At 40.9% G+C, this 25,534-nt stretch overlaps 1 protein-coding gene across 4 annotated transcripts in view; it reads left to right on the top strand.

Moving 5' to 3' along the window:
- VPS13D (vacuolar protein sorting 13 homolog D) overlaps positions 1-25,534 on the top strand; it is a 240,245-nt gene that overhangs the window by 29,412 nt on the left and 185,299 nt on the right. For all 4 annotated transcript variants that reach the window (XM_045777921.2, XM_045777920.2, XM_045777919.2 and 1 more), the window contains exons 19-25: positions 498-2,708; positions 3,845-3,996; positions 6,661-7,692; positions 10,976-11,066; positions 12,839-12,965; positions 14,799-14,979; positions 24,551-24,733. In XM_045777921.2, the coding sequence (XP_045633877.2) occupies positions 498-2,708; positions 3,845-3,996; positions 6,661-7,692; positions 10,976-11,066; positions 12,839-12,965; positions 14,799-14,979; positions 24,551-24,733 (3,977 nt within the window). The remainder of the gene's footprint in view (positions 1-497; positions 2,709-3,844; positions 3,997-6,660; positions 7,693-10,975; positions 11,067-12,838; positions 12,966-14,798; positions 14,980-24,550; positions 24,734-25,534) is intronic.

The raw sequence follows: 25,534 nt of genomic DNA, 5'->3' as shown, positions 1-25,534 counted from the left end.
CGGGTCATTGGTTTCTGCTCCCTGACCTGTGTTCCGCTGTCAGCAGGCCTCCATCTTTTCTCTTTTGTATTTCGATTTCCAAATTAATAGATAAGTTTATATCGGGTAAATGATAAAATCAGAATATCATGCTTAGAGTTTTCATCTGTGTGTTTTTTTATTTTTATTTTATTTTAATTTTTTTTAAAAGATTTTATTTATTTATTCGACAGAGATAGAGACAGCCAGCGAGAGAGGGAACACAGCAGGGGGAGTGGGAGAGGAAGAAGCAGGCTCATAGCAGAAGAGCCTGATGTGGGGCTCGATCCCATAACGCCGGGATCACTCCCTGAGCCGAAGGCAGACGCTTAACCGCTGTGCCACCCAGGCGCCCCCATCTGTGTGTTTTTTTAAATTGGGGTTGGTTGATTCTCTCTTTTTCCTTGATTATTACATTAAAGGAAAGAGTAAGGAAGGATCAGACGTATACTTTGAATCTTTTCCTTTTTTGTCTGCAGATGACTCCAAGAGGAAAAGTGGTGATGGGCTAGCATCCGAAGAGAACCAGTTTAGTGACGATGAATATAAGACGCCTCTTGCCACGCCTCCTAACACCCCCCCTCCTGAGACAAGCAGCGGTCACGGAGAGAAAACACCTCCATTTTCTGGGGTTGAGTTCAGTGCGGAGCAGCTTCAGGCACATTTAATGAGCACGAAGATGTATGAGAGGTACTCGCTGTCATTTATGGACCTCCAGATCATGGTTGGACGAGTGAAGGACAACTGGAAGCACGTCCAGGATATTGACGTGGGACCAACCCACGTGGTTGAGAAATTCAATGTTCACCTACAGTTAGAACGGCGGTTGATTTATACTTCAGATCCCAAGTACCCTGGAGCTGTGCTCTCAGGCAACCTACCAGACTTGAAAATCCACATCAATGAAGATAAGATATCTGCTCTAAAGAATTGTTTTGCTCTCCTGACCACCCCGGAGATGAAGACTTCGGACACTCACTTTAAAGAGAGGATCTTTCCCCAAGGCGGGCAGCGGGGAAGTTTGCAAGACTCAGTGATGAATTTAACCCAGAGCTTTGTGACGTTGGAGCAGCGTACCCGGGAGGTTCTGGTGGAGTCACAGCTCCTCCTGGCCGAATTTAAGGTGAACTGCATGCAGCTTGGTGTGGAGAGCAGCGGCCGCTACATTTCCGTGCTCAAGGTGTTTGGGACCAATGCTCACTTTGTGAAGAGGCCTTACGATGTTGAGGTCTCCCTGACCGTTCACGGATTGCTCCTGGTGGACACGATGCAGACTTACGGTGCTGATTTTGACCTATTGATGGCTTCGCATAAAAACTTGAGCTTTGATATCCCCACAGGAAGTCTCCGGGATAGCAGGGCCCAGTCTCCTGTCTCTGGATCCAACGTGGCCCACCTCACTAACGCTGCCACACTGAATGACCCATCGGCTACGGGTGTTCCACTGGACAAAATTCTCACCAAAGAACAGGAGTCCCTCATCAAATTGGAATATCAGTTTGTGAGTTCAGAGTGCCCGTCGATGAATTTGGACAGCACTCTTCAGGTGATTTCATTACAGGTGAATAATCTGGATATTATCCTAAATCCGGAGACAATTGTGGAGCTGATTGGTTTTCTTCAAAAATCTTTTCCCAAGGAAAAAGATGATTTGAGTCCTCAGCCTTTAATGACTGATTTTGAAAGAAGCTTTAGGGAAGAAGGAACTTACCAAGCTACCTATGAACAGAACACCGAGGTTGCCGTGGAAATCCACAGGCTTAACTTACTGCTCCTTCGGACAGTGGGGATGGCAAATGGCGAGAAATATGGCAGAAAGATCGCAACTGCAAGTATTGGCGGCACCAAAGTTAACGTCTCAATGGGCGGCGCGTTTGACATGAACGGTTCTCTCGGCTGTTTGCAGCTTATGGACTTGACACAAGACAACGTGAAGAACCAGTATGTTGTCAGCATTGGGAACTCCATAGGCTATGAAAATATCGTCAGCGACATTGGCTACTTTGAATCTGTATTTGTTAGAATGGAAGATGCGGCCCTCAGCGAAGCTTTGAGTTTTACGTTTGTTGAGAAATCTAAACAGGAGTGTTTTCTCAACCTCAAGATGGCTTCCTTGCATTACAACCACTCTGCTAAATTTTTGAAGGAGCTGACGTTGTCCATGGATGAGCTGGAAGAAAATTTTCGAAGTATGCTGAAAAGCGCAGCCACCAAAGTCACTACGGTACTAGCTACCAAGACGGCTGAGTACAGTGAGATGGTGTCGCTCTTTGAAACGCCAAGGAAGACACGGGAATCCTTTATCTTAGAAGAAAATGAAATGTATGGGTTTGGCCTCGCTGGGTCTCATTCTGACACCGTAAAGCTAATCTTGAACATAAACATTGAATCCCCTGTTGTGTCTATCCCTCGGAAGCCCGGGAGTCCTGAGTTGTTGGTGGGACACTTGGGACAAATATTCATCCAGAATTTTGTGTCAGGAGATGATGAATCCAGAAGTGACCGTCTGCGGGTAGAAATTAAAGACATTAAATTATATTCTTTGAATTGCACCCAGTTGGCAGGCAGAGAGGGTCCTGGGTCCGAAGTAAGCCGGGCGTTTTGTTCTCCTGGGTCTGCCAGTGCCAACAGTCAGGAGGAAGCTCATTTCACCCGACATGATTTCTTTGAATCTTTGCATAGAGGTCAAGGTGAGGAGTGTAAATCTTTTGTCTCATTTTGTCAAAAGATTCCAAACCCAGCATATGTGGTACTTTGCTTAAAACAACAACAAAAACCTTTTCTTTTAGAATTATCCCCAGTGAATATTTAAGAAATCAAAATAGAATTTTAATAGAATGCTTCATATCAGGTTGGTATGTTTTCAGTATTTCCCATTGGATACTATATTTGGCTAAACAATTTTTTTTTTTTTAAGTGGTCCCGGCCACTTTAACATTGGATGAATGCCCATTTACAGGGATGCTTCAAAGGGTGGAGTCTATTAGAGTATTCTTTAATTTGGTCAAATACATCTGATTTTTTCAGTTCTAAGCCATAGATCTTTTCTAGTTAAATATTGTAGTCCAAGTTACAAAAGTGGAATATGGAATTTAGTCCGTGGATGTTATATTTTCCTTTCACTATTCTACCATCTTCTGTGATGGGTTGGTCCACGGTCCTAGGAATAAAATGTCTCTATTTGTGTTCTCGATCTGATCTGCTAAAACCGAACAGTTCAATCTAGTAGTCTTGGTATCCACAGACATCAGGTGGGCCCTGAAGCCTGGCTTTCCTTATTGGTAAAGAAATGCATGCCATAGAGAGTTTCTCCATCTGTGGTTCTCAGATGTTAACTCACCAGTTCACTTACATCCTTGCCTAAAGATTGCTTTCTCTGCTTGGGATGAAAGGTGTTCACTTAGAACCTGATGATTGTTCTTGATTTTGATGTAGGCCCAGTAAGAGGGATCAACCTGTAATTGAAAGCTGGGTAGGGATGAGCAGGGATGGGTCTGGCAAGTGCTGACTTGGGAGGCTAAGAGAAGCTTAGAGACCTGGCCTGGATTAATGTTCACCACATTTTTTTTGAAGCCACCAAATGGAGTATGTCATGAAAATATTGTTTCTTTTTGTGTATAAATTTATGTTGTACCTCTGTTTGCTCTGAGTTTTGGTATTGGTCTTGCTATGAGTTTGCCCTTAATCAGAGACCCCAGGTGCCAGGCTGTTCTGCCCTTTGGGTCTAAGGGTAACTCACGGGCTCTATTTTCTATACCCTGCACTTCAGCAACAATGCAGTAAATATTAGTATTTCCAACCTGTCATTTTCTCTCTGTCATGCCAGCTTTTCACATCTTGAACAACACCACCATTCAGTTTAAACTGGAGAAGATCCCTATAGAGAGAGAATCTGAACTGACTTTCTCCCTTAGTCCAGATGACCTGGGAACTTCTAGCATCATGAAGATCGAAGGGAAATTTGTCAACCCAGTTCAGGTAAACACCTGTTGATTTTCATGTCTGGGCCGTTGAAGTCCTGTATTTACTTTATATTTATATCATATTAATATGTTCATATCTTGTTATATATTTGTGTATATAAAATATTAGAAGGAAAATGTGTAAATTCAAAGAGACATTGTGACTGCCTATTACTGTTGATAACTTGTTCCGTGAATGTGGAGCCTTTTCATCATGTCCTTTCATTGCTGGGCAGTCTGTTGGCCCTCTTCATGTGGAGGGACAGTGAGTTCTACAGAGGGGGGAGGCAGATCTTGAGTTCCGTTGCCATTTAAAAACAGGCAGAATTATTGCTTAAAAAGTCAGAGCCTGTCTTTCCCAGGAGGATATAGTTCTTGTCACTCTTCTGACGTACTTGGCTCAGCCTGTAAAACAACCTGATCATTTGAGCTGTTGACAGACCCTCTCAACGGAGAACTAGTCTTGCCCTCTTTGAAATGAAATGGGCCAGTATAGGGATTTCGTGTGTGTGTGTGCACGCGTGCGTGCGTGTGCTTGTGTGTAGTGAGTATGCCTCTGTGTGTGGGGAGTATATGTGTATACAGCTGTCATCCTTTTTCCTTCAAAGGTGTAATTCTTCCTGCTTTCACAGGGACGAGCGCAAAGAGCATATCATTATATCATTGTAAAACAGCAGGGACAGCAGGGTCTTAGGGCTGTGGACCCTCGCCTTGGGCAGTAATCGGTCCCTAGGCTGTGTCTGGCAGCCGCCCTGGAGTTCTTCAGTAGTGCTGCTCACAGAACATGTGTACCTTTTGACATCAGTGGTTCCTGGATATGGGTCCCTGGGGGAGGGAACTTTCCCCAAACCTCTCCCGTCTTGGCCAAACTTTTGCATTACCAGTAGTGGCTGCTAGGGTGACTTTTCACCTTAATAATGGCACATAACATGCGTTCTGTTGGAATATGTTGACTTCCTGTTCTTATGGTTACCGTTCACTTACTGTGGTTTTGATGAAAATCTTCTAAAAATTATGGTAAATAATTCTTTAAATTATTATTTAACAATTAATTTAATAATTTTAAAATATTTTATTAAAAATTTAAAACATACAAAACCGTGGAAAAATTTAATGAACTTCATCTACCCGTCGCTCAGATTTAGCAGTTATCAGTATTTTGCCACTTTTGTCTCATTTCTCTCTCTCTCTCTTCTTTCTTTTTGGGGGGGCGAGAAGGGGAAGAAGAAGAGGGAGAAGGAGAGAGACTCTCAAGCAGGCTCCGTGCCCAGTGCAGAGCCTGACGCGGGGCTTGATCTCACAACCCTGAGATCATGACCTGAACCGAAATCAACAGTCAGATGCTCAACCAGCTGAGCCACTTAGGTAGCCCTTTTGGTGAACTATTTTAAGCAAATCCCAGAGTCATACCATTTTTACTGCTGTATATTTTGAATGTATCTCTACAGTCTGCGTGCATTTCCTTACATAACTACAATGGTATTATCATGTCCAAATGAGGATTCCTTGGTACCGTAATAAATTTGAATCCATTTTTAGATTTCGGAGACAAGTTTGATTTTTTAGAAAAATATGTCTTTTCACTTCTGGTTGGTTTGAATCAGGATCTTAATGAGACCCTGTACATTGCATTTGCGTCATGCATCATGTGCGTCGTGGTTTAGTTTCCCTGTCGTTTTTCCCCACCCTATTACTGTGTTGTAAGAAGTAGGTCAGTTGCCCTGTAGATTGTCCCACGTTCTGGATTTGGCTGTTTGTGTATGGCGTCACTCAGCTCGTTCTCCCACATTTCCTGTGAACTGTACATTAACTCTACAGGTTTCACTGGATGCAGGTTCTCTTTTTCTTGGCCAGAACACTTGAGCAGTGGTGCTGTGTACGTCATATTGCATTATATCGGGAGGCACATAATGCTTGGTTGTCTCTGTGTCAGTGATGCTGAAATTGATGATGAGAACCTGATCTGTCCATTGTAAAATTCCCTGGCAGTCCTTCACGTAAGGGCTTATTCCACAGAAGAGCTCTGATGGGATACATTAGTTCGTTAGGGGCTGTAAAACAACCACTTTCCAGTTCTGTCATTTCTATATCTGTTTGGAATTACTCTGTTAAAAAATTGCCTACAAGTATATAAAAAACGTCTGTGAAAATATTTTTAATAAGTTATAATTAAAACAAAGCAAGGGGAGAGGAAACAGAAGGGATCATGGCTTGTCATTATCATTACAAAACACTTTCTGTTTGTTTAGCTGAACTGCACCAAGGCTATTACGCCAACTGGTGATGATCGGCGAGTTGTAGAACCATGAGTCTTGTTTCTCAGTCCTATGGTATCACCACACTGGACTTTTGGCAGTATTCCCATCAATTTTTGCAGTTGTTTTTGTGGGGTTAGAAAGGGTGATTTTACTGATTCAGGCCTACAGTCAACAGTACTTACTGAACATTGATTGTGTAAAGATTATTTTGCGAGGGAGGTAGGGGGAGGGCCTCATCAGTAGACATGGGTCAGTGGGAGATTAAGGACAGAAAAGAAACAGAAGGGGTAGTCCCTGCTGTCAACCGATGTATAACATCTTGGGAAAACCCATAAACATCAACTCTGGAAATTTGTGGGCAGTGCATCTGAGTGCAATTAATAATAGTAGTGGAATAACTGAATTCTTCTTTTTAACTACAGGTGGTGTTAGCAAAGCATGTATATGAGCAGGTTTTACAAACGCTGGACAATCTCGTGTATAGTGAAGATCTGAATAAGTTTCCAGTCAGTGCTACCTCCTCACCCTGCCCTAATTCTCCTCTGCCTTCCCTCAGTACCTGTGGAGAACCTTCCATTGAAAGGAAGGAGAATGGATTGTTCAGCCACTCCAGCCTTTCTAACTCTTCTCAAAAGTCCTTGTCTCTGAAGGAAGTCAAATCTTTTACCCAGATTCAAGCCAACTTTTGTATATCAGAGCTTCAAGTCCAGCTGAGTGGAGATCTGACTTTGGGGGCCCAGGGTCTTGTGAGCTTAAAGTTTCAGGATTTTGAGGTGGAATTCAGTAAGGACCATCCTCAGACTTTATCTATTCAGATTGCCCTGCGCTCTCTGCTGATGGAAGACTTACTAGAGAAGAATCCAGATTCCAAATATAAGAACCTAATGGTGTCTCGGGGAGCGCCTAAGCCATCTAGTTTAGCACAAAAAGAGTATCTTTCTCAGTCTTGTCCTTCAGTATCCAATGTGGAGTATCCTGACATGCCTCGGTCTCTCCCTTCCCACATGGAAGAAGCTCCTAACGTCTTCCAGCTCTATCAGAGACCCACCTCGGCATCCCGGAAGAAGCAAAAGGAAGTCCAAGACAAGGACTGTCCCTTGACCCCACCCCCTTCTCCAACCGTGGATGAGCCCAAAATACTTACTGGAAAGAGTAAATTTGATGATTCCTTGGTACATATCAATGTATTCTTGGTGGATAAGAAACATCCAGAATTCTCTTCCAGTTATAATCGAGTTAACCGGAACATTGATGTTGATTTTAACTGCTTGGATGTGCTGATCACACTGCAAACCTGGGTCGTGATACTAGATTTTTTTGGAATCGGCTCCACTGCAGACAACCACGCAATGAAGGTACTGCCTGAGGACATTCTCCAAAATGTGAAGTCAGAATCGAGTGCTCTCCTGGAGTCTGAACTTCAGGATCCAGTTAACACCAAGCTGGATCTCAAGGTATCACTCCCTTTTGGCTCCTTGAAGTTCTAAGAATGAATTTTGCTTTGTTTGTTTAAATGCACTCATTGTTCATTTACCCTAGGAAATAGATCTTATCGACAGGGGAGCTATATTTGGTCTTCCGGATGTCTGTTAATATTTTAGAAAAGGTTTAGCGTAAATCCCCTCTGGAGGCAGGGAAAATAAATGGTGTAAGTAGCGTTCTGTCTTTCCTTTGGGTTGTGCAGTTTGGTGGGATGCCTCATTTTGTTGGAGCCTCAGGTTGCTGGTCTTTCGTCATCCGACTAGTTAAGATAACTAAGTGAGATAATGTGTGTAAAGCACCTAGCCGAGTGTCTGGTGCATAGTAGCCACCCTGGAATGTGGCCTTGGTCCTCCGTCCCTGCTTGCTCACAACGTTGTTGGCTTTCACTGAGGCAACAGGACAACCACTGAGAATGAAGTCTTATGTCAGACCGCCAGGGTTTGAATCCTGGCTCTTTTGCTGTCACCTCTGGCTGTGTGGCCTTGGGCACAGTTTTTAACTTCTTTCTCCCCCGATTTTCTCATCAATGAACTGGGGGTGTTGAGTGGTGCCTCCATCATTGGGATGTTGCAAGGATTCGGGGAGATAACTACATCAGCGGGGCCCTTTGCACAGTGCGTGGCATGAAGTGAGCATTCAGCGAACAATAACTTGTGTAGTTTTGCTATTATGTGGATTACTACTACACTTATAACTTGTCCTTGGTACTCCTATTGTAGATGTTTAAAAACACATACAAAAGATGGTGTTTGAGTTTAAGGTTATGCTGCTCTGTGTGCTAGCACGGGAAGATGTGTAAGCAGGTAAAATCGATCGACCATTTGGGGTCACGTCTTCGGAGCTAGCACCATCCAGAGCCCGGGGCCCCTGCAGTGGCTGATGCCATCTGTGCCTGGAGGGTGAAGGTCTTCATCTACTTGTCGTAGCAAATGCGGACTGGCACTGGCTGCTGGGGAGCGGTCAGGGAGGAGAATCATGTTTAATCCAGTCGCTGTCTTCTTCTTACCTTAGCTGGTGGGAGGCTGCATTCCTCTAGAAATGGAAGAGCTTTCGGGACAGAGTTGGGCCTGAACCAGTATCACCTCTCCTGCTCGGTGTCTGTGGACCAGTGCCATCGCAGCACTGAGGCCTCCGGCACCTTGCTTAGCCCGAGGAATGGCAGCTGGAGAGGCTTCCGTCCTTGTTTTGCACTTGACGTGTTTGCAGCCGTGACTTTCGTCTTCTGGTGCCCGTAATGCACGGCCTCAGGAACCCTTCAGTGTTGGGTGTGGAAGTGCTCCAGGGGGCTTTGCACAGATAGAGGGAGCTGGCTTCACAAGAGAACAGTGCTGGATAGTGGCCCTTGGCAATGGGTTGTTTTAGAATTTTTGAAAACATTTTTATTGTGAACATTTTCAGACATCACACGAATAGTTGAATGAACTTCCCTTGACTTTATTCCTTTGAGATTCATCACATTTACGTTATTCGTTTTTTTCTTTTTACTGAAGTATTTTAAAGCAAATTCCAGATCTATCATTTTACCTCTTCATGCTTTGGTATTCATTTCTAAAAAACGTGGACATGTTCTTACGTAACCACAGCTAACTAAATTAATGAGAATTTCTTGGTATTCTGTAACACTCACTAGTCCATGATCAGATCTTTCTGATTATCTCGGAGTAGCCCTTTTACTAGTGAATTACAGAGAAATGAATGGTTAAGAAACTTCATGTCTTCCCTGTGAGCTCTGCAGTTCATTGGAATACGTTGCTTCGTCTACAAAAGGGGGAGAATTAAAAAAAAATGACATGTGATGCTTTTGAATGGGAGTTCAGATAAGGTTCACATGTTACATTTGTTGTCCTATCTCCTAAATCTCTGTTAATTAAAGAAGATCAGTCTTTACCCCCCCCCCCCCCCATGGCATTGGCTTGTAGAAACCGGGGTAGTGTCCTGTAGAGTGTCCCACAGTCTGGATTTGTCTTTTGGTTTCCATTTGGTGACACTTGACTTCTTTGATCTTCTCATTTTAGGAATGAAGTTAGCTCCTCAGATTCAGGTTCAACTCTTTGTGAACACTTAGTAGGTCACGCTGGGTGCTTCCTGTTGCATCATGCGGGAGGATATGTAGCATCTGGTTGTCCCACTTTTAGTGACACTAGGATTCATGCTCAGAGTGGGGTCGGGTGGTGACAGCTGGATCCCTCTAATCAAAGCATTTTTAGCCCCACTATATTTGTTTGTTGTTTGGGTGATTAAGTGACTAGAGGCTTTCTGTTTCCCTCCTTCACGATCATCTCATTTCCTGGAGACCCTGTCTGTGTTAGTAAGCTTTCTGCAGCCTCCAAGTCCACTGCACCTAGAATAATCCCCTCCTTTTTTTCTCTGCCTTTCTCTACAAATGTTCCTCCTTCTTCCTTTCTTCCTGTTATTTTTTTTCCTTCTTCCCCCATCTTTTTTCCTCTTTATCATTCATTCATCAAACTTTTACTGAGCACCTGCTTAGTGGCAGGCCCTGAAGATGCAGGGTGAGTCTGGCACTTGGACGCAGTGAATGTGAATTGAGTTCCATCTTTTCCTCTCTCCTTCCTTCCCCTCAACCGAAATCTTATCTCTAGTGGTGACCCTGAGGTACTTGTCTCAACACATCCTAGATATAGAAGTCCTTTGAATATTTGAAATGACAGTGTTATGATACAGGATTTATTTGTTTCAAGGAATGTGGTTCCTAAGATACAGGATTTTGGCATTCTTCTATTTCTGCTTGTCCCTTGAAAAGAAAATCTTTGACTGTGGCTCCTAGGCGAAGTCCCAGTTGGTCGCAGAGGCTTTTATTAAATATTTGTTGAGTCATTAAACAGGATTCTAAATCATATTTATCATTTTGCTTAGACAGATTTCTTAGGGTAGGACTTAGTGAGTCTCCATGAGTGGTTACCGAATAGTACAATACGAAAACAAATGCAAAAATGAGAAAAATTGTTTTATAATGTAACACGTTTCACTCACCAAGTATAGACGAGGTGAGCACAGAGACGCCACCACAGGCCCTGGGTTTTAGGTTGTCCGGTCAAGCCCCTTTCTCCTCAGCTCTCTCCTCAGATTACGTGTGACTGATAAAGAAAGCTAAAATGAAATTGGCATCCACAAAAGCGTTACCTTCATGTTTCCTGAGCCTTTCTGTATCTTCCTCGATCAGGTTCTGCTGTTTGCCTGACACATGCCTTTTCTCCCCCAGTAAGATCTGCCTTGCTTTATCTCCCACGTTCTTAGGTTCATTCGCTCTCTCTCGTGCTGAATAAGACCACCAGTGAGCTTGCTAAAGCGAGCGTGTCCAAATTAGTGGCACACCTGGAAATGATTGGTAAGTGGGGAGAAACCAAACTTGTAAGATCTGGTAAGAATTTGAACGTCCTGCTCACAAATCTAATTGTCTTCACGTGCAAAGTAAGGTGATCAGTGGCTTAGGTTGTGGTTCTTGGTCTGCCCATTTTTGGTGGTGGTGGTTCCCAAATACTGGCTTATGGGTCAGAATCATGTGGCCAGCTTGTTAAAAATGTATGTGTCTGTCCCCCCGCCACCCCCCCCGCCCCATCCCAAAATATGATTCATTAGGTTGGGATGGGGCCCTGTGTTTTTTTGTTTTTTGTTTTTTAAAGATTTTTTATTTATTTGACAGAGATAGAGACAGCCAGCGAGAGAGGGAACACAAGCAGGGGGAGTGGGAGAGGAAGAAGCAGGCCCATAGCATAGGAGCCTGATGTGGGGCTCGATCCCATAACGCTGGGATCGTGCCCTGAGCCGAAGGCAGATGCTTAACCGCTGTGCCACCCAGGCACCCCCGGGGCCCTGTGTTTTTAACAGACTCTGTCTAGGGTGACTATATAATTTTTTGTCCAAATTGGGACATTTTGAGAGTGAAAGGGGACTTTATTAATAATTATACTACCTGGGAAACCGGGGTGTATGTTCACTCTATTGCCATGATGGGGGAGCCACCAGTAGGGGGCGTGATTTTAGGCGGGAGGATGTCACAAAGCTGACATTCTTTCTATTGGGAGCCTGTAGGTTGAAGTTGTTAGTTGAACACAAGTGATCAGCTACATCAAGTTCTAAATAGGAGAGGTTTATAAAGTGTGAACAAAGCGCTGTTCCTTCCTTAAGGAACAGATAATGAAATAATGGAAGGTCAGAGCTCAAATGTTGATTCTGTAGTATGAACAAGACTGTCTTTGGGGGAAGAAATGATCTGAAATTGAGATTTCATGCCTGATATAAATTAGATTAATTATAAAAGCTCAAAGAGATAGGTCTTTAAAATCGGGAGAAGTTTGGGTGTTTTTGTTAGATGACATTAAGGGTCAGCTACAAGTATGTCTTCAATTCATTGAGAGCTGAACTAGCACGGCGAATATAAACACCTAAGTCATTGCTTTGTGTACTAGTCAACGATAAAGCTTGTTTTATGGAAGCAACAGTTTTCAGTATCGCTTTTTAATATCCACACCATGTAACGAATGATTCATCAGAGGCTCACATCCCACGTGCACATGTTTTAACATCCCTCTTTGTTCTTTTCCACCTTCCAGGGGTTTCACTCTTGTAATACTGCAGCAGTTTTAAATTTCTCTCCAGCGTCTGTCTCATTAATTGCACTTTTTTATTGAATCACACTAACACCCACTTAATGTTGCCTGAATACCTGACGTATCTCTGACACTTCTCCTTTATTCTTTTATCCATAGTACAATTAGGAGACCTTTTGTTATTTCACTAATCCTAATTAGTGGTCTTAATCTCCGAAAGGATCCCATTTTGTCTGTTTTTAGAAATATTTTATCCTTTAATTTGTGTATGCATTTAATTTAATTTCTTTCCCCTTCTAAAGGTTAAAGTACGATATTGCTGTATTGTTTCACCACCCCCCCTTGGACTTTTGCATTGAGACTGTTTGAAACAATGTGGAAAATGTTTTCGGTGGGTGTATTGGAATATGAAAATTTGCCTTTGACATTTAATTTGATTAAATAGTGAAAAGTCTGAGGCATGTGTATATCGGCTTTTGTGCCAGACATATTTAAAGGTATAGGACAAAAAAAGATACGTAAGAATGTGTTCTAACTTTAACATCCCTAGATGGAGACCTGGCCTTACAGGGAAGCATCGGGAGCCTGTCCCTGAGTGACCTCACAGCCCACGGAGAATTCTACAGAGAGCGGTTCACTACCAGTGGGGAAGAAGCACTCATCTTCCAGACTTTTAAGTAAAAATATCAGTTTTTCTCATTTGACATTGCATCATACTCGCTTGCTATTTCAACTTTTTGTTGGTTAAACAAAAGTTTAAAAAAATTTTACCTTCTTAGGTAAAATTGATATGATCTAGTTACAGGGAATCCTGATTTATAGTAAAACTGATCTGTATTGAAGCGGGCTGCTCAGTCTTCATAAACAGATGGTGTGTGATTGAAATAACTTTTTTTTTAAAGATTTTATTTATTTATTTATTTGACAGAGAGAGAGAGAGCCAGCTAGAGAGGGAACACAAGTAGGGGGAGTGGGAGAGGAAGAAGCAGGCTCTTAGCGGAGCACGGAGCCTGATGTGGGGCTTGATCCCAGGACTCTGGGATCACGCCCTGAGCCGAAGGCAGACGCTTAACGACTGAGCCACCCAGGCGCCCCATGAAATAATTTTTTTAAGAGCTTTTTTTACGTAATCTCTACACCCAACATGGGGCTTGAACTCACAACCCTAAGATAAGAGTTGTACACTCCACCGACTGAGCCAGCCAGGTGCCCCCAAATAATTGTGATTATTAAAAAGCCTGGGCTCTCATGCCGGCTTCATGCTGACTTGTTTTGTGACCGTAGGCAAGTCACTTAATCTCCATGAATCAGTTTTTCTATCTAAATATTGAAGGAGTGAAGTTAGGTCGGTTTCCATCTAGCTCGCAACGTTCTGGGATGATTTCAGCCTGAAAATGTTGTTGAAGGTATGGTTGTTAAATTATATTATGCATTTTTTTTCTGTGTAAAGACGATCTATATCGAATCTTTTCATTTTTAGAATTTAGAAGGCATTTTTAGACCTATGTAGTTTTTAAAGAATGGTGTCTTCAGAAGGCTGAAAGTTTAAAATGGTGGGTTTTCAACATTTTGGGGAGCTGTTAGAAAGTATAGATAGCCAGCTCTGCCCCCCAAATACTCGGTTCTGTGGGAGTGCTCAGTTGTTTTTTTTTTTTACATTTGTTTATGTGATTCTAATGTTTAACTAGAGTTGAGAAAAACTGTCCCCAAAGATGTCTGAGAACTTTATTTTCATTTTCAGGGGAAGTATATCATACTCTACTGAGAATGTAGATTGACATGTTTATATTATTACCTACCACAGTGGTGTAATCTATGATAAATAAGATAATTAATATAAAAGTCCTAACTGTCTGCCTGACACAAAATAGGTGCTTAAGCAGATGTGAGTTTCTTTCCCTTGTGACTGTGTCCCGTACAATTTATTATTACGATGCCATGTCTTTTAAATTGAAAACTATTCATAAAAGTGTTCTAATTTGTCTTGGAATATAAATGCTGAACCTCTCTGGCCTGCATTTCACTGAAGTAAAATGAAGATGTCTTCCTACCTCCAGGAGACAGTTTTCCCCAGAAACATTGATTGTGTTGCCTGCTGTTCCTTACCCATTGTTTCATGGACTTATTTTTTATCTTTTGAGTCCATATTGTTACAGTCTTTGAGCGGGAAGAATCACTCTTCCCTAAAGGCAGGGAAAGAGCCCTGATGAAAGGTGTGAGCCCCAGGTGGCTTCTGAGTGAGTTCTAGAATCAAGAGTGAGTCTAGTGCCAGGGCTGCCCACCCTGTTCACAGCCATGGCCATCACCCCAGATTTTGATTTCACAGCCTCGGCACATTGCTGCAGCTTAGAAAAGGAGTGATTATTGGAGTTTGCTTCGTCAAACCTGATTGCAGAGTGGCATTTTAATAGTTAAAGCTGTTTTCTAGGGGAAACCCCTGAACGAGCCTGTTTTCTTCCAATACTGCTTTATATCTGGCTGCCAAGTCACACTTCTGCGCTTCCTCCCAGATACGGCCGGCCTGACCCTCTGCTCCGGAGAGAACATGACATCCGGGTGAGCCTCCAGATGGCCTCCGTGCAGTATGTGCACACGCAGCGCTTTCAGGCTGAGGTGGTGGCCTTCGTTCAGCACTTCACTCAGCTGCAAGACGTCTTAGGGCGCCAGCGAGCAGCTATCGAGGGGCAGACGGTAGGAAGGCTCATTTCCCCAAGTTGCTTTTCCAGTTTGATCAATAGAACTTTTAAGCCTCTAGGGAGAAGTCTGGAAAATTTCACTGCAAAAAGGAAAGGACTTTAGGTAATTTTATGCTTGCTAGTGTCCTCCACGTAGCCAGCTCTCTACAGAAGTCTTATTGTGATTGGAGAGCTTACATTCCTTCTTCATTGTGTCCTGTTTTAATGACCTGTAAGGTTTAGCTTTAGCTTCCTCTAAAGAAGATAAACGGAATTTATGGCTAACGCTTAAGACTTCTGGTCCCTTTTAGTACTTCAGTGGAGATACTTCTCTTGAAAAGCGTTTCCAAGGAACATATCAATTATATAAAGAGAGTTTTTTCCAAATAGATTAGCGGTTCCCAACTTCTTTGTTCATGGTTCTCTTAATGTTTTGGATATATTTCCATGGCACATCCTCAGCAAAAAGACACACCTAATGGTCTTTCCATTTAAAGAATAGTTAAGTCTAAACAAGTACCTAAACATTTCCTAATGACTCAGTAGCCGTTTAAAAAAATAACACATAAGTGAAAGACTAATATTTTTATTTTCGTTTGTAAATAAATTACTTGCTAGCAGGGGTGTAAGTGCCCCTTGGGCACCGTACAGCTTCTCAGACTTGGGGCCAGGCTGGACACGGCAGCCGTCATTCATTGTCTCATGGCCCATTATCACAGCAACTGCCAAAGACCCAGTGTCGCGAAGATGAGACATCATCGAAAGGAGTGTAGCATGGTCTAACATTGAACATGAACTACCTCAGTCTAGTACGCGCAGTGTCCAACAGATGATGTGTTTGCCTCAGAAATTTGAACTGTCCTGGCAGCACGCACGTGCGTGGCAGCGTCTTGTGGTGTCTTGGCACAGGGTCTGGGAACCACAGAAGACGTTTACAGGGCAGTCCTTTGTAAAACTTACTTATTTTTAAGCTTTGTTAGGTAAAAGATTATAATGAAATAAATAGATACTGTCTTTATAGTGACAACATTTAAAAAGTTCAATTTCATTTAAATGTTTTGGGTATGTTACATATTGATTTAGTATAGAATCCAAGTAAAAGGACATTTGGAGAAAAGTCTCCTTCTCAGTTACTTTTCCTCAACCACCCAGTTTCCCTCCCTGGAAATAATCAGTGTTACTAGTTTCCTGTGTATCTTTGAGAGAATATTTTTTAAAAGATAAAAAAGCACAGGGGTGCCTGGGTGGCTCAGTTGGTTAAGCCTCCAACTCTTTATTTCAGCTCAGGTCTTGATCTCAGGGCTGTGAGTTCAAGGCCTGTGTTGGGCTCTACACTGGGCGTGGAGCCTACTTAGTTAAAAAAAAAATCTATATCTATATTTATACCTATATATAAAAGCACAGTCAAATTATAGGGAATGTGGGAAAAAAGGATCAATCTTTTCCGTGTCCTAGTACCCCAGGTAGATTTTAATTTGTTTTCATTGTTTTTTTAAATTTCTCCCTATGCATGTTTCCATGGATGTATTCATAGAGTATATAACCTTTTCTTTTCTCTTTAGAAACTTTTAAAATAATTTTTTATTTGACACATACAAAAGAATATCTGTAGCATGTCAGTTTCGAAGTATGATAGTAAAATGAACAGTCGGGAAATAAATAAAAATTAAAACATTGCTAATTCTGCCGCATATGTTCCTTCCCCTTCTCATTCCTGTCAACTCCTTAGGTAACTGATCTGATTTTTGGGTCTTGTGGTCCCTTAAAAAAAAGATATAGTATCTTATTTCATTTGTTTTGATCTTTACAAAAATGGTATTAAGCTGTGTTTAATGTTCTGTTACTTTTTTTTAGTTTTCATTTAGTTAGATACATTCATTTTTTTTTTTTTAAGATTTTATTTATTTATTTGACAGAGACAGCCAGCGAGAGAGGGAACACAAGCAGGGGGAGTGGGAGAGGAAGAAGCAGGCTCTTAGCGGAGGAGCCTGATGTGGGGCTCGAACCCAGAACACCGGGATCACGCCCTGAGCCGAAGGCAGATGCTTAACCACTGCGCCACCCAGGCGCCCCAGATACATTCATTTTGTTACATGTGATTGCCTTTCATTTAATTTCACTGTTGTAGTTCATGGCGTGGAGCACAGATTTATCCATTTTCTTGTTGAACATTTGGTTGTTTACAGTGTTCTGCTCTTGTGTACTATGTCTCTTAGTGCACACGTGTGAGAGTTTCTCCAAGCAGGATTTCGGGGCCATGGGGTATGCACGTGTTTATCTTTACAAGATAGTAGTGCCAGATTGTTTTCCCTAAACGATTATACATTCCCATTGGCAATGTGTAAGAATTCCTTTTAATTCATATCCTTGTATGAATTCATATCCTCTAATTCATATCCAACACTCATATTGTTAACCTTTTTATTCTGGGCCAATAATGGTGTAAAATGGCATTATTACATTTATGGTCTACTTCTGCCTTTTATTTTATTTTTACTTCTTATTTTTAAAATAATGGAAAAACAGTTTAATTCCTACCTATACTTTTAAAAAAAGCATTTAAATTGAGAAATAGCATACAGTACATACAGTAATGTAATATAAAGTGTGTTAATTTTATGTATACATTTTTGAAAGCCATCATGTTAACCTTTTTTCATAATCTGTTTCCATTTTGCTTTGCATTTTTCATAGCGATCCTATTTAATAACTGTATAATCCATCAAATCAGTTTACTTAACCATTTCCTTGTTTTTTAACATTTAAATTGCTTCCAGTTTTTCATTCTTATGAGTAATGCTTCTATGAATAGTATTGTGTACCTAGTTTTTTTTTTCTTTCATTTTTTGAGTTATTTTTATACTATTGAATCCTGTGAACGATATTGTTTGGTCAAAGTGATGAACATTTTTGTGACTCTCAATTGGATACTTTTAATAAATGTTGTCTGTTAGAATTATGTACCCTTAAAATGATTATTGTCACCTGTGTGGTTTAAGCAGCAGTGTTACGGAATCGCTCGGGATAGGAAGTGAGACACTGTGCATTAGTGTGTAATTGGGTTTAATTTCCTGGGTTAAGCAGAAATTAAACAGGAGGGGCGCCTGGGTGGCACAGCGGTTAAGCGTCTGCCTTCGGCTCAGGGCGTGATCCCGGCGTTACGGGATCGAGCCCCACATCAGGCTCCTCCGCTATGAGCCTGCTTCTTCCTCTCCCACTCCCCCTGCTTGTGTTCCCTCTCTCGCTGGCTGTCTCTATCTCTGTCGAATAAATAAATAAAATCTTTAAAAAAAAAAAAAAACTAAACAGGAGTCTTTAAAGTTTTTGGTATATCAAGTTGGGTAAGACAAGTAGATGGTAAAGGGATGACCTTCTCTGTTTTGAACAGTGCTAAGTGTGTGGGCGCCGAAGAAAAGCTGATCTTCTCAAGATCTTTAATCCTAGCTATTTGTATTACGTAGGTTTAAGATTTTGCATTACTAAGATTTATGGAGAGAGCTAAAGACCTACTTTTATTTGCTGGTAAAATTGAGGCTATTTTGAAATTTCAATACCTTTCTCCTGGTGGCAGGTGGTATCCTCTACCTTTGACTTGTACCTGAATTTTTATTCCTCTCTTTTCTGGTGTCTGTAAATAATGATCCAGTAGGACTTGACGTTTCTTTTTAGTCTTGATGTTTGAAATTATAAGAGCATCATGTACCTCAATTGGGCCAAATATGAATTTATTTTTTATCCCAGAAGTGTGATCTTGTTTTCCTCTGTCTTCTGCTTTACATGTTGTTTCTTTTATTTGTTAAACTTCTTTATTCTCTGAGCAACTGGGAGTGCAGATTTTTGGTGGAGCTAAGATGTGGTATTGCAGTTTCGAAATCTTGGTACAAGAATCTGGGGTCTGGGTGTTGCCAGTATAAGCTGTTTCACCAGCAGCGAGTTATTTTTCTTGCTGTTCTTCTTTTGACTCAGTTATTGGAGGAAAATGGAGATACAAAAATAAGTATGCTGTACATTCGCTTAATAATATATTAATGATGCTTTGGAGTTTTCGGAGTGCTTTCACATATATTATCTCATTCGATCCTTATGACAACCTTGTTTGTTCATTTTTGTGAATTATTTAGTGAATCTTCATTGACAAATGATCTATCATACAGTCTGCCAGGTGGTAGGAACATCATGGAAAACAAGAAAGACAAGGTCATTGCCTTAATGGAGCTCATGTTTTAGTGAGATGATATAACCCAGGAAAAAATATAATTAGTTACGATTATAGCCAGTGAGGGAGTGGTGGGCAGGTGTGTTATTGCCGTTTTATCAGTGAGGAAACAGTAATCCTAACTCTGCTTGTCTGGAGCTCTGGCTGACTCATGATTCAGCTTTTCTCTTAATGGGGAAGCATATAACATGTAACTGTAAAGGCGTGTTAGAAAACGAAGAGCTATGCGGTGTTAGTGTATTAGTTTTGAACTGCCCCTTAATACGTTGAACTTTATAAAGTAGAACTGTATGCTACTAGGTGATTGCTTCTGCGTGCCGCAGGCGGGTGGTATCATTTTGTCCTTACAACAGCTCTTGCAGGTAGGGCTTATGATTCCTCCCATCTTACAGGTAAGGAAAGTGAGACCCAGAGACCTAACAAGTTACCCAGGCTTGCCAAGCTTCTGAGTGGCCAGGGTGGGGGGATTCTACTCAGGCTTCAGAGCTCCCATTCTGAGTGCCTCCACTAACCTGCCAAAATGCTAACAGTCTTTATCTCTGAATGTGAGGTTATGCATGATATCAGATTTCTTCTATTTGCTTGTTTTTCCCTTCTAAGTGTGCTGCAGTGAATCTGAGTTAATTTGTAAATCTGAAGTTTACTCAAAGAACAAAGCAAAGGCGCAGTAGTCACGGATTGATAGACAATACCAGCAAATCATCTACTACGGTTAGGAAGTGAACATGCTACTTATTGTGTTGTAAATTCTCCTGACTCACGTGCTTAACACCAAAGAAAGAAGAGCTTTTTTATACTATAAAGGCTGTATTTTTTCTTTTTAAAAAGAAATGTTTTTTATAGGTAACAAAAAAAATCAATAAAAATATGAATAAGTAGAAAATTTAGACTGTCTTGTTCTCACTTTTGTAATCTGTATTTTTCACTGATTAATATATGAGAAACATTTCATTGTATTAGCGTATTATGCTTTTTGTCCCCTTTGTCGTGGTATTATTTGCTTACAGTAAAATTAAGCAATTTTAAGAATACAGTTCAATGAGTTTTAACAATTGTATAGTCTTGTAAGCCCGGTCACATCCAGATTTTTAGAACATTTCTGTTATTCACAAAGTTTCCTCGCTTCCCTAGGCAAAGTCTCCTAATCCCTGCGTCCTGGCAGCCTTTGGTCTGTTTTCCGTCAGAACAGTTTAGCCATTTTTTTTTTTTTTTAGAATTTTCTATAAATGAAATCATACAGCATAGTTGTGTCTGGCTTTTTTTCACTTAGCATGATGCTCTTGAGCTCCATCCATATTGCTGCAAGTAGCAGCCGTGCGATTTCTTTTTATTGCTGAGTAGTATTTTATTTGTTGAATGTAATACAATTTGTTTATCCATTCACCTACTTTATGTTCATTTGGGTAGTTTCAAGTTTTTGGCTATTATGAATAAGACTACTGTGAACATTCGTGTTCAAATCTTCGTGTGGACGTATGTTTTCATTTCTCTTACGTAAATACCTAAGAGAGGAATTGCTGCGCCATGTGGTAACTGTGTGGTTAACTTTATAAGGAACTGTCTTCAGAATTGTTCTGGAAGGGGGCTCCTGGCTGGCTCAGTCGGTACAGCATGCAACTCTTGGGCTCCATGTTGTGAGTTGGGGCTCCACATTGGGCATGGGGCCTCCTTTTAAAAAAAAACAAAAATCAGGGGGTGCCTGGGTGGCTCAGTCATTAAGCATCTGCCTTTGGCTCAGGGCGTGATCCCAGGGTCCTGGGATGGAGCCCCACATCAGGCTCCTCCGCTGGGAGCCTGCTTCTTCCTCTCCCACTCCCCCCGCCTGTGTTCCCTCTCTCGCTGGCTGTCTCTCTGTCAAATAAATAAATAAAATCTTAAAAAAAAATCATTCAAAAAAAAAAGTTTAAAAAATTGTTTTTGCGATTCTAGATTCTTTGCTTTTTCTTGTGGATTTTAGAATCAGCTTGTCAGTTTCTACAATTAAGCCTGCTGAGATTTTGATTGGGATTGTGTTGAATCTGTAGGTCAACTTTTGGAGAATTGAAATCTCCGTACTATTGCGTCTTTTGTCTGAGTGTGGCGTATTTCTCCATTTATCCAGGTCTTCAGTTTCTCTCAGCAGCGTTTGTAGTTTTGAGTGTACTGGTCTTATTCATCTTTTGTTAAATTGATCCCTAGACATTTTATATTTTTGATGCTGTTATAAGTGCTATTTTGAAAATTCAATTTCCGGTTCTCTGTAGACTGTACATAGAGATACAATTGATTTTTATACACTGACCTTGCACCCTGCAACTTTGCTAGATATTCTTACCAGTTCCAGTTACTTTTTAGAGATTCTTTAGGATTTTTTATGTAGATGATCATGTTGTCTGTCAATAGAGATTTACTTTTTCCTTTTCAATTTGTATGCCCTTCATCTCTTTTTCTTCCCTTACTACGCTGATAGGACTTCCATTACAATGTTGCGTAGAAGGGGTGAGAACAGACATCCTCACCCTGTGTCCAGTCATGGGGAAAAGCATTCAGTTATTCTTGGGGTTGGCAGACTATGGCCTGTGAGAATATACGCCTACACACACACACACATAAAGTTTTATTGGAACACAGCCACGTTCATTCACTTACGTACTGTCTGTGGATTTTTTACAGTTTTCTTGATTTGGTATGGATTTTTGTATCTATGTTCCTGAGAGATATTAGTTTGTAGTTGTCTTTTCTGGAATAGAAAATAATGCCTTTTCTGGTTTTGGTAACGGGGCAGTGCTGTCCCTGTGGAATGAATAGAAAAGTGTTCCCTTTTCTATTTTCAGAAGAGTTTGTGTAGAATTGATATTATTCTTTCTTTGTATATCCTGGATGCAAGCCCTTTGATAAATGTGCTGTGAATATTTTCTCCCAGTCTGTGGCTTTCTTCCCTATTTCCTAACACTATTCTTTGAAAAGCAGAAGTTTTTTTCCATTTTGGTGAAGTCCAATTTTTTTCTTTTATGGTTAGTTCTGTTTGTGTTTCGTCAAAGGAATCTTTGTCCACCACTAGGTGGCGAAAATTTTCTCCTGTGCCCTCTGTTCGAAGTTTTATAATTTTAGATCTCTTCCATTTTGAGTTAATTATTTTTAAAGATTTTTGTTTTTTAAAGTAATCTCCACAGCCAGCATGGGGCTTGAACTCACAGCCCTGAGATCAAGACTTGCATGCTCTACTGACTGAGCTGAGCCATCCAGGTGCTCTTGAGTTAATTTTTGTGTATTTTGTGAAGTGAGGGCTGAGTTGTTTTTTTTCCCCATATACATATCTAGACTGTTCATTTCCCATTGTATTATCTTGGCACATCTGTTGAGAAATAATCGACCATATAGGCATGTGTGTATTTCTTCACTTTCTATTCTGTTCCATCGATTTATATTTGATTGTATGCCAATACAATCTTGTCTTAACTACTGCCGCTTTCTATTGTGTGTTGAAATTGGGTAGTGTAAGTCCTCCAACTTTGTTCTTTTTCAAAGTTGTTTTGGCTACTTCAGGACCTTTGCTTTTCCATACAAATTATAGAATCAGCTTGTCTTTCTACAGTAAAATCTGCTGGGATTTTGATTGGAATTGCACTGAATCTATGTATCTGGAGAATCAACATCTTAATAATATTGAGGCTTTGGATCCTCGAGTATGGTGTATCTCTCCATTTAAGTAGGACTTCAGTTTCTCTCAGTACTGTGTTGTAGTTTTGGGTATTCTGGTCTTACACATCTTTTGTTAAATTGATCCTTAGGTATTTGAAATTTTGATGCTGTTATAAATGATACCAACTTTTTAAAAAATTTCAATGTCCAGTTGTTTAAGTGTGAGAAATATAATTAACTTTCATATATTGACATGTTGACCTCTTACTCTTCAATCTTGCTAAACTTATCCTAGTTCCTTTTGATTCTTTAGGATTTTCTACATAGGTGATTATGTTGTCTGGAATAAGAGAGTTGTATTTTTTCCTTTCCAACCTATAGGTCTTTTTGCACAGACTAGGACTTCAGCATAATGTTGAATAGAAGTGGTGAGAGCCTTGCCTTTTCCTTATCTTAGGGGGAAACATTCTGTAAATATGATGTTAGCCATAGATAGTTTGTGCATGTGTTTTTTTAAGGAATCTCTCCACTGCATCTAAGTTGTCAGTTTGTTGGCATGAAGTAGTTCAAAGGTTCCCTTATCTTTTTAATATTTGTAAGTCCTGGGGGTGCCTGAGTGGGTCCGTTGGCTAAGCATCTGCCTTCAGCTCAGGTCCTGATCCTGGGGTCCTGGGATGGAGCCCCACATTGGGCTTCCTGCTCAGCGGGGTGTCTGCTTCTCCCTCTTCCTCTGCCCCGCCCACTCATTCCTGCTCTCTCCCTCTCCCTCTCTCTCTCAAGTGAGTAAATAAAATCTTTTTTTTTTTTTTTTAAAGATTTTATTTATTTATTTGACAGACAGCCAGTGAGAGAGGGAACACAAGCAGGGGGAGTGGGAGAGGAAGAAGCAGGCTCATAGCGGAGGAGCCTGTTGTGGGGCTCGATCCCATAACGCCGGGATCACGCCCTGAGCCAAAGGCAGACGCTTAACCGCTGTGCCACCCAGGCGCCCCGAGTAAATAAAATCTTTAAAAAAAATTTTTGTGAGTTCTGTAGCAATGTCCCTCACTCCTTCCTGATAGTGACAATTTTTGTTTTCTTCCTGTTTTCTTGATTCATATAGCTAGAATCAGTCTTTTCAAATAATAAACTTATTGAGGCCTGTGTTATGGCCCAGGCATGTTCTCAATGAGTATGCCAGCTACACTTGAAAGATTGTATATTCTGTGGCATTGGGTATTGTGTTGTATAAATGTTTAATTGACTTTTAAAAATTATCTGTTTTCTAAATAACTGATTTCTGGTTTATATTATTTTTTTTCCTTCTACGTACTTACGTTCATTTTGCTTTTGCTTTTTCTCGCTTCTTATACTTTGATCCCTGATTTTCATCTTTATTCTTTTATATAAAATAAACATTCAATACTATGCTATACATTTTTCATTAAGTACTGTTTTAAGTGTGTCCCACAAAATTGACTATGCTACATTTTCCATATCAGTTAGGCCAAAATATTTTTCTGTTTCCCTTGTGATTTCTTCTTTGACCCTTGGGTTATTAAGTGTGTAGTCTACTTTCCATATTTGGGGGTTTACCATTATCTTGTTATCGAGTTCTAGTGTAACTCCGTGGTGCTACTAGCATATACCCTGTGTGATTTTACTTGTTTTAGAATTATGAATTTTGGGAACTTTTGGGAACCAGAAGCTATTTGGTTGTAAAATTGAGGTGTTGATTGGGCCTCTGAATTAGTTTTTTTTCCTGTTTCAGGTGAGAGATCAAGCACAGCGCTGTTCGCGGGTTCTCCTGGATATTGAGGCGGGTGCTCCTGTTCTCCTTATCCCCGAAAGTTCCAGATCAAATAATCTGATTGTAGCAAATTTGGGGAAGTTGAAGGTCAAGAACAAGTTTCTCTTTGCTGGTTTTCCTGGGACCTTTTCCTTACAAGATAAGGTGAGCAGTCAACATCCATTCCGTTTTCAGTCCACCTGTTTGAGCGCCGGTTGAAGATTTCACGTGTTGCCGCAAGATTACTTGTAACTGCTGTTACTTTTGTGGTGTGTGCGGCTTGAGCGATTTTTTTGACATTTTATCGACATTTCAATTAACCTTTTAATAGAGATAGTGTAAATTATAACTTTTACCTGTCGTATGCAAACAACCAACAGAACCAACCTTCTGTCTGTATAATGCTTTTCTCACAGGCTGACCTTATAAAATGATCAACTTTTTACATGACCTGCCTTTTTTCAGAGGATGGGATTTGGCCTGTGGTTTATCTGAAGCCGTTCATATCTTCATAATAAAATTTTGTACAGTGTATGGCTCTACAGTTTAAAACAACTTTAGTACTTGTATATTTCTTATGGCAACGTTTAGAGGTAACTGCGCTGAAGATCGTTGCTTTCATTTTACATTCACGTAGTAGATTGCAGCCGTGGTGCGGGAGGTGGTCTCACGAGCCCCTCCCACCCATTTCTGCAGTCCACGAGACTAACGCTGCTGGAACTTGGGACAGGGTCTTGTTGTTCTAGGTGTGTGTTCTAATGGAACCTTGCTGGTTTCCGTGGCAGCTTTGCAGTTTATCTGCTAATTAAGAACAAATTCATTTACTAAGATTCCCAGCTAGTTATGCCCGTCTTTAGTCTAATAGCTAATAATATAGGGAGAGAGCCTTTGAAGGAGGAGGTACATAACATTTCATTATGAGCTCTTATGACTGGCAATAATAGCTATAAATAGCCAGCATTTGTT

The sequence above is a fragment of the Ursus americanus genome, chromosome 33, assembly GCF_024610735.1.
Source record: "Ursus americanus isolate L20-20 chromosome 33, mUrsAme1.1.p, whole genome shotgun sequence".
In the NCBI taxonomy this organism is placed as follows: Eukaryota; Metazoa; Chordata; class Mammalia; order Carnivora; family Ursidae; genus Ursus; species Ursus americanus.
Note: the sequence above shows the minus strand (reverse complement) of the source record. Positions and strands in the feature narration are given on the sequence as shown.